Here is a 15622-nt window from a genome sequence, read left to right as displayed (position 1 = left end):
AAGGTACCATCAAGAAAAATATTTAAGTAGGCAATAATAAAATTTTAGGGAAAAAAGTAAGAGGAAAAAGAAAGAACGAAAATTAGGAAAAAAAAAAAACAATGTGCAAATGGGTTCATTGTGTTGGCAAAAATGGCTTATTAAGCCATGTTAAAAGCCCATTTTGAGATTCATATTAGAATGGTGTCTAATAACTTTTGGGGACGAGTTTCGATAGATTTGCGTTTTTCATCCTAATGAGATCAAAACTGGATATTCATACGCTCAAAATGGATATTGGGTGAATGAGAAATTTATGCTTTAAGAATGCCACTTAAAATGGTTAAGTTAGTTTGAAAATTATAAAATCTCACATTGGCTAGGAATGAAGCATTGGTGGTGTTTATAAGTGATTGTACTTTACAGCCTAGATAAGCATGTATACTAGAGAAACTCTTTCACGCGCAGGGGGGGTGCGAATCATGATCCCAACGGGTTAAGGGCCCAATGTGTGCGCCTGCGGACACGAATGTCAGACCGAAAAATCCACTCCGTGCAAGCCTTGTTTTGCAATTTAATTTTATTTTTTTGCCAGCCAAAATCGAACTTAATAACCATAATGGAGTGCTTAATGGTCGGTAAATGAGTTTTATGGTGTGCTTAAGGTGAGTAATGGGACTTGATGAAGGAAAAAACCGAATAGGCTTTATGGAGACCTTAATGACTTTGGTTTTTCCATCAAAAATCCGAACCTTGGTGTCAAAAGGTGGCCGGATTCATCCTGGGGAGATTGAATGGTATTAGCCCCGTAATAATGTGTGCCTAATTCTCATTAATCTATGTTTTGTAACACTCTTGATCAAAGGCCTATATAAAGGGTTCTCAACATGAAGGAAAACATACAACACATTCAGAAATCTCTTCCTCTCTCTCGGTTTCTCTCTTGTTTCCGAAGTTCTTTGTGTGTTTTTTTTTCGTTTGGTTTTGGTGATAGGGGGAAGGTCCCGAGTTCTAGTTCGCCGGACGGTTCCGATAGTATTTTAAGCTACTGTCGTTGTCGTTGTATCTTAGGAGACGGACGTCGAATGTTACCTTAAACACTCGCCGGAGGGGACAAATCTGTTTTAAAGAAAGCATGGTTCACGTGCCTCGACATCCTTGCCAATTCGTTTTTCCAAGTTTCGTAGAAATGTTGAATTTGTGTTGTAACAATTTCATTATTTTGTTATTCCAAAAATTATTATATATTATTCTTCTTTATATTATCCATATTATTGTTAACACACTGTTCACGTGTTTTCGGTCGAAAAAAGCGTGAGAACAGTACCCGCATGCGCTTTCTATTATATAGATTCAGACTAATTGATCTTTGATTTTCTGAACTTTTTTTTTTTTTTTTTTTTGGATAAATCTGATTTTTTGAACTTTTGTCTAACTCGAATTGACAAATAAGATTTTGATTCAGATAGCTCTTTGTTTCGGGCAAGGCGGCAAGCCCAGTAAGAGGGACAATTGAAATGGAGGGTGGATTGCTGCTATTACCTTATTTTGGCTATCATTTATTTATATATTATTTTAAAATTTGGTGTTGCAAAATAAGCATACTTGACCATACTCATGGGGGTAATATGCCATTGTTTGAGAGGGTCAAGTATGATTGGTGTACGTATGCTTGTGTATGCAGCCATTATATTGCTTTTTATTTCATTTGGGTGAGACCCGTCTAACATTAGTAAACTATCATAGCTGATATTATTCTGTTTTAACAGTTAATAAAATAAGGATTTCCATAATATATCATTTCATGTCGTTTGCATGGCCTGGTAAAACTCGGGTGCTCATGCTCTTCTTCCCTCCAAAATAAGGATTCCCATAATATATCATTTCATGTCGTTTTTCTTTTGCTAGCAACGGACTCGCACATAAAACTGAGGAGCTTTCTACTAAAAGGGCTACCCTTGTCGGTACTAAAAATGTTTTAAATGTTAAAGTTGTTCAACATCACGTCAAAATAAAAAAGTATATAATATTGACAAAACTTGATACACGTCTATCAATTTAAAATAGAGCCTTATCGGCAGAGTATCATATCATGTCACAAAATACTCTTTAAAATAAATAGCAAGAAAAACTTCCATCATATTTCTTTTGAATTGAATAAAAAAGGTGCACTTGCTAATTGCTCTGGACTTGAAAGATTAATTAAATTATTTTACTTCTACATGGAGGATTGACATTTAAAAATACATCAATGACTTCGTCCGTACGTCAATGACTTAACTAGTTGTTTTTGGCTTCTCTGCTGAAATGTGAAAAATCGTACATTCAATATTTGTCACCATTGATCAACATCATCATGTATGCTTATCCGACGCCTAATCAAATAACTATAGTACGTATTACCATGCTCTGGAAAACAATAACTAATGTACACAAGAAAGATTACAATCTCGACATCCTTCAGTATTCTGGGCATTAACATACCTTCAAGTTATGACTAAGTCAGACTCCGGTGACATATAAGCTAGCTGCGAAAACAATGTCACGTTTTATGGCATTCGAAGCAGTTTCCATTTTCTTGTAGAGTGCTGAATTACCCATGATCGCTGCTGCATTTTTGAATTCGCGGCACGTTTCATCTAGCCGGACAATTGTCCGCACTATCATGCCTTCAGGAACATCTGTAAGCTCGCATATATCTGCGAAGGGAGTCCCCTGCCATCACAGAGAAAAGTAAGATTATGCAACATTCCAAAAGGAGATGGGTCAAAACAAAAGCACTTTCCAAAGCAAACCTTTGCCCATTCATAAACCACTTCAACAAGGCCAAATTTGAGATTCTCTCTGGCATGCTCTTCGGGGTTTATCTGAACTTTGAACGCAGCTTGGAGCTCGCCTAGTCTTATTGCTGTATCGTACAGTCTGAATACGGAGGAAAAAACGAGTCGAATGAGTGTTTAATTTCATCTCAAATTAAGACTTTCTTGTATCATAGAAAAAATTAAACCAAACATGTTATTGCAATTATGCATATGACCACGGCAATGCAAGCACGAACACCATAACCTCATTTCTTATACACTATTATTGGGCAGGAGAACCATGCAATTTGCAACTGGTATTTATGTTTATTGAAAATATAAATATAAGCATAGCTATATAATTTCATAATTCGCCAACAGGGACAGAGCAAGAGGTTCAACGGAAAACAAAATCATATTTCCTAATAACCATGATTCATGAATTCACTAATGGGACAAACAAACCTAGAGCTTCATCAATAAAGAATTTAAATTCCGTACTGACCAGAATTCATGTCGGAGATAAACATTCAGACACAAAAAAGCAAGGACAACCATTTGAAATATGTAGAAAAGAAATACGAATCTTGGATGTGTGGTTAGGGGTGAGCCTGACCTCTGTTTAGCCTGAGACAACTTGGGGGTGAGGGAAGGTTCGGATGCATTCCTTTGCTGAAAAACGAAGGCGGACATTAGTGCCACAGCTTCTTCTGGTTCTAAGTCATCCAATTGATTCTCAAATAAACACTCCGTGCATATTAACTCCTCCCCTGAATTCATCTCACATGCAACACGGCCTTTTATTTGAACTACAAGGTCAGCATCAATACAGCCAATTTCCTTCAGCACATCAATCTACAAAATCACAAGTGACAACATATATATTAATTGGACCCCGTGCCCATAATCAGACAAGTTATACCATGTTGTCAACTGTCACAAAGAAAGATTCACATAAAGTAGATTTACCCGGCCCTGAAAATCAGGCATTTGTTGTAGAGCTTCATCCGACATTTGATATTCAAGTTTATCAACTTCCTCTTTGTGTCTCTTTATCTCTTCAGCTAACTTAATGTGCTCCTGCAGTTTTATGCACCCATGACACTTATTCTCTGACATCTTTCGCAGCAGGTTTTCCCATTTGTAGTACATTTCCACAAGAGTCATGTCTTTCAACTGCAAGTCTAAATGGAAATCAACATAATGAAGATGGTAAGGCCCAGAAAAATTTGGGAACAAACAACAGATTAGCACAAAAGAATTTATTATAATGGAAACACTTTATTGATTGAAAAGAACCCTATGATAAAATACAGAAATTCTACTGACTCTCCCCTTCTTGGAAATCCAAGCCTTTCCCAGTAAAAACACCCCCAAAAATTTCCAATCTCCTTCCCTCAACTTCCCTTTACAGCTCTTGTCCCATACAACCTACTCATAACCCACTACCTAACTAAGTAAGCTGACTCATAATCCACAAACCAACTAACAAATCTCTAACCACTTACACATGACTAGTAATTCATCAAACTAAACTATACCTATTTCCTTCTATTACACCTTATTACGACATACATATGTATACCTAATAGGAGGTCTACCAGAAGGTTAGTCTAAAGAGAGTAATACTAAGTTTTTCTGATTCTCCTAGCACGCTATATAGTAAACAACCCTAACAGTGAACTCTCCACAATATTTCACAAAATAAGAAAGTTTTGGCTATTTTTAAATTTGTGCCCTGAACTTGTAGGGTTTAGCAATTTACCCTCTAAACTTTTAATTTTGGCAAGTTGTCCCCTCAACTTGTAAAATTATTGTCATGTGCCCCATTTTGACAATGTTTGTGTTAAGTGTCGAAATAGAACGTTTGACGAAAAATTCTAACATCCCAATTCAACTGCAGCACAAATCTTTCAATTTCTCAACCTTTAATCCCCCAACTCTAATAAACAATTTGAGCATATTTAGTAAAATGGGGCATATTGATGAGTTCAGGGAGTTGATTGTCAAAATTAAAAGTTTGTGGGGGCAATTTGCTAAATCACGACAAGTTCAAGGGGCAATTGTACCATAGTTTCATTTCACATTATAATACTCCTCTACAAATAACATATAAAACTAAACAAGTAACTTTAAATCCACCAAATTAATGCCCACTCGTTACCTTCATAAGACACAGGACATACCTTTTATTGGATCTAGAGCGGGAGGATACTTAATTCCATCAGATTTTGTATCCAGAAGCTGTTGAACTGTCTTGGAGTAAGCAGCATTGCTAGCATCCTCAATAAGCCCAACCTGATCAATCTTTATTTTGCACTTGCATAAGCATAAAAACTCATTGTTATCAATACCTCTAACCTCGTAAGCTGTTCCGGCAGCAACACCATTGTATGGTAATTTTATTTTAATAGCACCCGATCCTTTGCGAGGAGTGACAGATGAACAATACTCTTCATCAAGACCACGCTTTGATTTTGGCATCACATAATAACCTTGTTGGAGATCACCACTTCTGCTATCTTGCAATTTACCGCTCACCAGGGGAGTTTGCGTCATTGATGGCAATTCAGGTTTCAGTACTAAAACAATATACTGCTTCATATTAGTGGATGGTATTTTCACAACAACTCCAAGTAAGTGGTCCTGTGCCTGCTACAAGTGCGTGATATACTGAGTTAGTACCTTAACTACCCATGCAATACAAAGAAGTTGATAGTGCATTGTTTGTTTTTGACAATCAAACAAAAATAGTACTGAATCTTATGTTCCTAATGGAAAGAAAAAAAAATAAAAATAAAAAGACAACGACAACAACAACAACAACAACAGTTGCTTTCCCTTGCATAAGTGTGCCAAATAGGAGGCCTATGAGAACCAACCATAAAACCATCAGCAATTCAACTTTGGTTTGAGAGTGGATGACAGCAGGAGGTGCAATTTCCCCCAACTGCTAGCAAAATTTCAACAATTTTCTTTAGCTGTCCTAGTTTGATGTTTCAACTTAATATCAAATATAGTAACTCTAACTAATATTTTGAAAGATTAGGAAAAAACTAAGTTGATACTGCAAGTTTTGACGGGAATAGATATAAGCCATGTATAAGGACTCACTGATTGTGATTTCACAACTACCACTCTTCCAAGAGTAAGGAAATGTTGGGCAAGAGAGGTTTGCATGACTGCCTCTGATATTTCCTTATTATACTTCTCAGCTTCTGAGTGCATCTCATAATATTCCTCAATGGCTGGCTCACCTTTTATACATCTACACCCAAACAGCCATGGTACACGATCCATCAGCCAAATATTCTTGCTCGCGTCTCAGGAAAAGATTTGAAATGGTGTAGTAATGTCAGAATGAAGATATTATACTTATACAGTCAACTACAAGAAAGTACTGAAAGTAACGAAATCTAATCCATTGGATGACGTTAGAATGCGGCTTAAATGGCTGAACTGATTCATGCCTAAGCAACACTATTTCTCACAAGACATAACAAGTAATCGGTTTACTTGACATACTCTATTGCTTTTCTAGGCTGAGCAAGCTTTCGCATCAAAAGTTGCTGTGTTTCTGGTAGTTTCTTTTGAGTGTGAAACTCGGCAAAACTTCTTTTCAACATGTCCTCTACCTGCAGTTATGGTCCACAGAAAAATTGAGATAGAAACTTAAACTCATGCCTAGTTATTCTTCTCAGTTAAAGTCAAAGTCAAACTTACGATAGAAAAAAGGACCTATTCCCCAAGGTAAAATGGCAAAAAGAACATTTAACAAAAACAAAACCAAAATATGCTACATAGAATACTCCAAAGCATGCCAAATGCATAAGGCAGCCCCTTCATTGTGAATTGTGATGAGCTAAAATTTACCTAAATTTACTTTGAGGATACCCCGCCAGCTGCCATCACAAACATCTAAGCTCGTTTTGTTAATAAAGACTTTTCAAAATGTTAAAACGTGTCCAAGAAATGTTTAAACCCCAGCTCAGAGGAGAAAATCATGAATTGACTACGAGGTTAAGAAATTAATCCACTTGGCTGACAATATTAACAACAGTATTCCAACAATACCAGTTATGTTCTTGCACCTTCATAAGTTACAGGAAGTTAAGGATGAAGAGTAACCACATGTCTTAAGTTTGCACCAAAGTGCAGCATGCTTTAAGTTATTGCTTGTAAAATTTGAAACAGGCTTCTAACTTCTTAATAAAACTTCCATAATTTCACTATCCTCAAATTCTTTCCCCGGGAAAAGAACTGTAAGAATGTTCTTCATTCACCTTCAATTCTTCAACACGAAGGAGATGTAGGATCATAATATAGGTCAGCCGAAACTGAGATTCCAGCTTGGTTGCACTTCCAACTATAACACGCTTTAAATCACTCTGTTCAGGGATTTCATCACGGCACATTATAACAACTGTACCAATTGTATCAAGCCCCCTTCTGCCTGCACGACCTGCCATCTGAGTGTATTCTCCAGGTAGTAATTGTCTAAACTCCTTGCCATCAAATTTCCTTAATGTATCAAAAACAACCTGCAAAATAAATAAAATTCAAAACAATGAAGTCACATCTGTTACTAGGAGTAGCTGTAGAAAATGCATACTTAATGAACATTTACAACCCTTTACATGTTGCTAATGAACAGAATGCATTGAAGACTTACTGTTCTTGCTGGGGCATTAACCCCCATTGCAAAAGTCTCGGTTGAAAACAAAACCTGTGAAAAGAACAGAGAAATTAGCAACTGCAAAGATGAATAATAAATAAATAAATAATAATAATAAAATCCTAAATTGCAACCCTTGCGTTCAAACACAGCTTTGAATTAGCAGTATTTTTTATAGCCTCCTAAGATCATCAGATGTAGCTTATCATTTCTTTTCTTTTCTTTTTTCGACTTTTGTTTTTTCGTACATATGCACACACACATAAAACATTAAAATAGTACGCAAGTAATGTAATTTTACCTTGATCACACCACGACAAAAAAGCATTTCAACAACTTCCTTGACAATGGGTAACAGTCCGGCGTGATGCACACCAATCCCTCTACGGAGGAGACTTTGAACTCTGACAATCTGCACAAGTGATGAATTATTTTACATCCAAAGCCCAAAAACTATATCCCAGAAAAAAGAAACGATTGCAAATCCACCAAACCTGTGGTAGATTCCTGTCAGAGCCCTTGAGACGAGAAAATGCTTTGTCACAGAAAATACGAATCTCACTTTTCTCAGAGCTACTAGTGAGATCAGTCCCAGTCATACTATCAGCTGACTTATCACATCGATTTTTCGAGAAACAAAATATAACCACCTAGACACCCAAGTAAATAGATAGATGATAAGAAGTAACGAACCAAGAAGTTGCAGTTTTCTAAAGAGCATTTCAATTAAGAAAAGGAACATTAACAGTGTACGCATGCATGAATATAAATTGCTTAATGACCATCTAGTACTCCTATAAGAATTAAAAATTAACCCCCTACTCTTCGGTTCAAGTTGTGCCATACATAAAACAAAAATTCTTATAATAGCTCCACAAGTGCAGAAATAATCAAAAGTTGCATACTAATATAGCAGATACGGAGGAAAGTGGACGAAAAGGAGAAAGCCTAGCTAATTGACTGAGCTCACTGAACAAATCTATATAGCAATAGAGCATACAACACTTTTTTAATAAGAAACAATTTTATTGATGAAATCTTAACATACAATACTAAATTTTAATAATAGATTATAACATATTAGAGTGGAAGAACAAGGCTAAATTTTTTGTTACCAATTAAAAAAAAAAATTACATGGAGAAAAATGAATTAATCAAAAAATTGAAAACAACTTAAGAAGCTCCCTCTTCCTCTTCTTATGCCTTTTTCATCTTCTTTTGTTTCATTTCTATTTTTTCTTCACAAAATAAGAGAAAAAGAGTACTCCGTGGCTCCTCAAATCCATGGTATCACAATCACAATTGATTAAATTAACTCAGCATCAACTCAAGGAATAAAGCAGAAAATATCTTATACATCAGGGAATCATATTCATACAGGTAACAGAGATTTCTTTGAGAGCTTGTTGATAAGTGACAGACACAAAGAGGCATCCGATCTCCTTAAACCCCAATTGTTGAAACCATTGCCATTGTTTTGGTTCCCTCCGCCACTTCCAGGAAACTTTCCTGAACCCTGGGAACCAAAGTGCTTATTCTTGTTTCCCCGAGTAAAATTTTCACGCTTCTGAGCTCGACTACTGTCATAAGCAGCTGAGCCTCCACTCTGTGATCCAGTACCGCTACTAGCTACATTTTTTTTCTTGAATGCATCTTTAGCAACTTTCAGTCCCTGAGGCATAAAAATTTCATTTTCACATACCTTGTAGATTTCTCCAGAGTAAAAGACGCAGTGTTCCAATGGCACTGGTCTTTTGGTGGTCCTGAAGACAAACAAAAGTAATATACATTGTTTTTCATAACCAATTTAGAAAGCAAAGAAATCAATTTAGAAATGAAATTCAAAATTCTCAAAAGAGCAAATAAATCAAAAGAAACAAAGATTCACTACTAACCCAGTGACACGGATTTGCTTTTGCTTTGTACGTCCAATCCAGTCGGCAAACTCAACTGTGTTAGGTACCTGAAAATTGACAACAAATGTTTCATGCATAGCCTGAGCCAGAGCAAATTTGTTAAAGGGGACGTGACCACATCAACCCATGTAGAACAATAATGCACATGTGCCTTTATTAAGCTGAAGTATTAATTTAAAAGTTATACCAGAGGATGCAATATAATTGACATTTATCCTGTATGATGCTCAAAGCATGTATTAGAAAGTGTGCCCTGAACTACTAAAATAATATTAAGACAGGCAATCCTAAATTCAAAACTGTAATATTCCCTGGAGCATTGTAACTGAGAACAACAGTACATAAGGCCACTTACTGTGGCTGAAAGAAGAACAATATTAATATGTCTCGGAAGCATGATGATAACTTCCTCCCAAACGACACCTCTTTCAGCATCATTGACATAGTGCACCTCGTCAAAGATAACCTATACAAGGGAGGGGGGGAAGTCTTCAAGAATTGCTTATGGAAAATGTTTAAAAATCAAAAATCAAAAATGGAATAAGATCTGTAGAAAGAAGGATGAAAGTGACAGTTGATAGGAAAGAGCCCTTTTACCCATTCAATATCACGTATAATATCAGCGCCCCGGTAGAGCATTGACCTTAATATTTCAGTGGTCATAATGAGACAAGAAGCCTCAGGCCTCAAGCTAACATCGCCTGTCAGAAGTCCAACATCGAATTTCCCACAAAAATCCCTGTACTTTTGATTGCTTATGGTTTTAATTGGGGCAGTATAGACAGCTCTAGTACAATGCTGCATCATTTGAATAAACATAAAACTTTAACATAATTGATGCAAAAAAGTACAATCCTGACAACGCAAGGATATTTACTATACTTTTGACGCCAAAGCAAATGCATATTCTGCAACAACAGTCTTTCCTGCCGAAGTATGAGCAGCCACAAAAACAGACTCCCCCTTTTCAAGATAATAGATCGCCTGTAATTGTTACATAACAAAGGAGGGGAATGGTTATTTAGTGTGCAAGCAACAAAATTTGAACTGCCCACTAAATTATCACAGAGACAGAAAACAAGATAACATAAAGCAATACAATCATTTCAAAAAACACGCAAAAAACTCAAAAGCATGCCCAGTAATTTATTACTGGATTGAAGTTGCGATGACATCTCAATGCAGAGTAGATGTACTATCATGATATTTAAGTAACTTTTGCCAATTCAAAAACAATAAATCTCCAAACCTTTTAAAGCATGCAAAAATTAGGGCTAACAGACGAAGGGAATTAGGGAAAGGAAGATTGAAAGAGAGAGAGAGAGAGAGAGACTAAAGAAATAGATAGTTAAGCTAAAATGATTCTTACCATCATTGTGGCTATAGAAAATTAGGAAAAACATGAATCCTAAAATTCCTTGCTTCAGAAATGAACATAAAAAATATTTTCTCTCCTCAAACAAAATCATTTTCCACATTATAACACAAATTTTCAATCCTTCCATGATCAAGCTACCTGGTTAATAAAATAAAGGAGAGCTTTTATCAATCAATACCTCCTTCTGGAATGCATCCAATTCAAAAGGAAAATCAAGTGCCATGTCAGGAACAAGCTCATGAAAACGACGTGAAGTCCATTCACTGCCTCCAGTAACAGCCCAGACCTGTAAGTTTATAAACTAGCTAATGTAGACATTAAAGTCAAGCATTTAAAGAGACAGGCTTGCGCAGCAAGATGTTTGAATGTGCACCAATAGACAGTTTCCATAAACTACAACTTTGCTACTACTACTACTACTACTTGTAGTTACCTCCTTCTGGTCCTCACCACCGCCATTATGATCTTTTGCTTTTGATTCTGCTGCTTCAACTAATAGAATCTCATCCAATGCAGATAATTCAGTATTAGAAGCATCACTGGGTGCATCCAACTCTTTTGCTTCTGCTTCTGATTTAATAGACTCTGCTTCAGGTTCTGACTTAACAGATTCCTTTTCTGACAAATGAACTTAAGACACGGCACTATATTAGCTAAATTAAAAAGAATGAAAAGGGGAGAAGAAAAAACGAAATGAAAGATAAAAAGAAAAGAGCAAACTTTTCTAGATCTTTCTTTTCCCTTGGATGTTCTAAGTTTATCAACTTGGCTTATGAGTTCCATACTGAATCAAATGAGCAGGCAGCCTCAAAAGGCTTTTTGCAAAATTTTTAGGGTTAAATGAAAAGCTGAGCTCACTGAAAGAATGATATTCGCTACTCAGCTGCCCTGATATAATAATTCAACCAGCAAGCTCCATCTCTTCATGATATCATATTCTATAGAGAAATTTGCATACATTTAATAGATTAAAACGGCTTGGCATATATACCATCTTCCACGAATTCAGTGACATCCTCTTCCCAAGCCTTTTTGATTAAGTCATCAAACTGTACAGACAATTCATTCTGCAAATGGTAGCAATACATAAAGAACACTTATCGAACTTAAAATAAGTGGAACAACTATGATATGAAATTTTGAAAAATATATTATATGGAGACCAATGTAGGAATATCTATTCCATTAAATTAGAAAGCCCTAGCTATGAGATATATACTTAACAGGTGAACCCAAAATAACACTAACTGACCAGCTTATTGTCGGATTTACTCTTTGGCGAACTTTGATCCTTGCAGACACTCCATTCACATGGATATGCCTTCAAAAAACAATTAAAAGAAACTGTATTAGTAACAATAGATCCTACAATCGAGCCAAAAAAAAAAAAAGTAAATAATATGGTTTTCCAATCTGAATGAAATGTAAATAACCTTGATGTCACCCAGGTCTAAACCTTGCTTAAATCCTGGGGGAATAGTCTGGGAAGGGCCACCACGTAGAAGTTCACGAACCCATTCTCCATTGGTAGCACCATCAGGAAGGATTCTTTCTAAGGATTGGGAATCATCTAAACCGCCAGGACGAAAAGGGCGGTTGCTAATGCTTCCTCTAATGAAATCCTTTGTCACACGTGGTAATGAACCAGATTCTTGAGCTCCTACTGTTATTTCTGATACATCGACCTAAAATGATAACAGAATTCTGTGCACGATTCAGAGACAAGGAATGATTGATTACAACTTTAAAGATTATTTCACAATAAGCCAGAATATCTCTTTGTTTAGAAGATGACAGACAGTTTAAAGAAATGCTAAGTACCTGCACTGATCTGGGCTCCCATTTTCCTTGCTCTGATCCCTTTTTTCGACGTCTGAACGGTAATTCCCACTTGGGTATTATGACAGACCGCGGTATTGAAGGCTCCAGTGGGACATTTGCCTTGTCAAACCAGTCAAAATCCCATTGCCTCCCCGCTTTTTCAGGTGAAAATAACTCAGAATCCAACCTTGGCGAGAGATAAGTCTCCTCTACATAAGATTTTATTGATTCAGGTGTTTCCTTGGGAAACGCAGGTGACTGGAAAAAAAAAAAAAAAAAAAAAAAAAAAAACCACCTTAGAACAAATATGAACACTGATAGTGTGTTATCAGCAATTGAATTTGAAAACATTCATCTGTTTTCCATAAACACATAAAGGTATGTTGTTCATTCAATTATCAAATGAGGGATTCTATTTAAGCCTCCAATTCGACTGTTTTTACAATCCAATTCAGCGTCACGATGAATCAATTATAGAAGTAAAATGCTAAAAAGAAAAACAATAATCCAACATAATAAAGTAAAACAAAAGCAACCCAAAAAAAAAAAATTGCTAGTTACAATTTTGCGTCAGCCCTAAGAACCAAAAGGATTCACAATTTCTTCTTTTTTCCAAAGAGAAAAGGGATAAAATGCAAAAAACAAAATGTGAGCAAGAAAAGGGAACATGACAATAGAAGTTGGGAAGTGAAAAAACGGACCGAAATGAAATCGGGAAGAGATTTGAGAGGATCGGAGCGCTCAAGGGAAGAGAGAGGGTCGAGCCTGAGGTGGCCACTGTGGCCGGAGAACCCGACGCGGAAATGGAGTTCGTTGGCTGCTTTGATGGGCTCCATTTGAGCTCGTCGCCTTCCAGAACAGTTAGTTCCAGTTCCAGGGTTCTTCAGATGCCTTTTTAACTCTTTGGATTTTTGATTTGGAAGGCTTTTTGCTTTTTTCGCGGGTTTAAAGATAGAAAGATCAAAAGGAGGTGCAAAGAAACGAGAGGGAATTTGGTGTCTACCACCTACCGGTTACACCGTTCGTTTATGTCGGTTGGGTTTACGGACCCGCTCCATTTGCCTATTGCCTGCCCGTTTGGTTGGAGGGTTCTCTGGTTGCATATTGGTCTTTGGATTTTGGGTTGACTGTAAGGAGAAAGATGTAAATATGTTAATACTTGAGATGAATTAAAATTAATAGGTTAATAGTTTACATAAGTTAATAAATAGGTTAAATTATTATTTTCGTCCATAACTTGTCTGGTTATGAACCATAACGTGACAAGTTATTGTCCATAAATCACAATTTTTATCCATAATTTGTCTGGTTATGAACCATAACTTGATAAGTTTGTCCATAACTTATCTAGTTATGAACCATAACTTGACAAATTATGGCCTATTAATTTCTATAACTAAAAGTTGGCCTATATACTTCCTTAAGCTTTTCATATTTGCCTATTTTCTATTATTTCCGTTGACTTGACTCTATTATGACTTTGTTAGGAGGGATAGAGAGTAAGAAAGATGGAGAATAAAAATGATTAAGAGAATTATAGTAATTCAAGTATGATGCTTGGTAGAAGATAGAGAGTGTTAAAATGATGATTGATAATTATTTATTTAATTATTATATTATATATTTTACTATTTGTTAATAATATTTTTTAAGGATAAAAGGGTCTTTTTCAATTTAAAATTTGATAGATTGGTTAAATACTTCCATCAATTAAAAAGATAAATAATTATGGGTCTTAAGGGAGAGACTCTCTCTTCGTATCTCCTCTTTCTCCCCAACTCTCTCTAACTAAACAGCGGATTCCCCCTTCTCTTCACTACTCTTCATCCACCCTTCTCCCACCTTCCAAGCATAGTGTATAAGTTCTATAGAACTTTACCCCCTCCCCCTCCCAAAATTTTTTGAGTTCTAATCCAAAATGATGTTTACAAAACTAACTCAAAGGTTCTCACAAATCATTTTCACTCATATTTTTAAAAAACCTATATTTCTAATAATGTAACCAAATGCTAGTTTAAATTTTTATTCTCTATTTAGACCTTACACCATCAAACGTCAATTTGAACTACAAAAAATTTACATAAATAAGAGAAAAAAACCTCAAATTAAGGGTAGTAATTCGTGTCACATGTCGTATTCGTGTCATATTTTTTACCGCTTATTCAAACAAAAATTTTGAAAATGAAATTATCATTTATTAATTCATATCAGCCATATCAGCTGCAAGAAAATAGTTAATACACCTAAGGAAATTCTCGAACAAAACACGATCTTCATAAATAGTAAACGCTAATTGCGCCAATGTGTGGGCAATCATGTTTTTACAATTCAAAATTGTGAAGTCAACGAGGCCTACAATGGCTCTTTACAAAAGTGCACAATGTTTTTTTTTTCCTTTTTTTCTTTTTTATTTTCTCATTTTTCTTCTCGTCTTTTTCCTACGTGGATTTGAAATCTGCGCTGTGTGTGATATTAATACTAAGCTATGTATACTGATCCACCTATTTAGGGAATGCTCTTGCTCAACGTGACACTCTTCTTGATTAGTTGTCTGATGCTTCGAATGTAGCCTTGGAGTCTTGTTGGGAAGAATGATTAGGTATCAACTCTCAACCATTCTCAACACGTAATGTGCTAAGTGAGCCACTCGTTGGTCAATGTGTCTAGTGAACCTAACCATGAGGGCCAAGTGATTGCAGTTCACGTGTGGAAGCTTGAGCGCAGGGCCACATAGTGAACATAATTAGCGACTTGTGGTGCATTTTGAGTACAAGATAATTGTGTTATAACAATAAAAAAAATTCCAATTTAGCCCCGTAGCGGGATTGAGGGCCATACCTCTCATAAGAGTTGAATTGTACTTGAGTTTTATTAAGTAAGATTATTTACAGACTCAATAAACTCAACGATAATATTAAATAATGATGTTCTATAATAATTTTTTATAGCAATATAAAATTATACTACACGGCACCGGCTACTTGCTTTTTTTTTTTTTCCTATATCACGAATTTTCTTAATTTAATAAAATATTAACAAAATGTAGTTTTTT

General features: G+C 35.9%; 1 protein-coding gene across 3 annotated transcripts; it reads right to left on the bottom strand.

Annotated features, from left to right (window-relative positions):
* Positions 1–2150: 2150 nt before the first annotated feature.
* LOC21404906 (DExH-box ATP-dependent RNA helicase DExH11) lies at positions 2151–13522 on the bottom strand. Of its 3 annotated transcripts, XM_024170970.1 has the most exons (24): positions 13272–13522; positions 12571–12828; positions 12183–12434; positions 12002–12070; positions 11741–11816; positions 11183–11379; positions 10928–11035; positions 10254–10355; positions 9969–10169; positions 9727–9837; positions 9351–9418; positions 8834–9218; positions 7950–8105; positions 7757–7867; positions 7453–7506; positions 7064–7321; positions 6306–6415; positions 5895–6048; positions 4967–5435; positions 3750–3964; positions 3397–3635; positions 2775–2901; positions 2464–2694; positions 2259–2281 (listed from the first exon to the last, which is right to left on the bottom strand). In XM_024170970.1, the coding sequence occupies exons 1-23, from the start codon at positions 13404–13406 to the stop codon at positions 2482–2484; spliced, it is 4068 nt and encodes a 1355-aa protein (XP_024026738.1). In that variant the 5' UTR covers positions 13407–13522; the 3' UTR covers positions 2259–2281; positions 2464–2481. The 3 variants fall into 3 exon arrangements, with proteins under 3 accessions (XP_024026737.1, XP_024026739.1, XP_024026738.1); XM_024170969.1 differs by having other exon boundaries at positions 2151–2694; XM_024170971.1 differs by having other exon boundaries at positions 2151–2694; positions 4967–5432.
* Between the last annotated feature and the right edge of the window lie 2100 nt (positions 13523–15622).

The sequence above is a fragment of the Morus notabilis genome, unplaced genomic scaffold, assembly GCF_000414095.1.
Source record: "Morus notabilis unplaced genomic scaffold, ASM41409v2 Scaffold101, whole genome shotgun sequence".
NCBI lineage: Eukaryota > Viridiplantae > Streptophyta > Magnoliopsida > Rosales > Moraceae > Morus > Morus notabilis.
The sequence above is the reverse complement of the archived record's forward strand: the minus strand, read 5'-3'. Positions and strand labels throughout refer to the sequence as shown.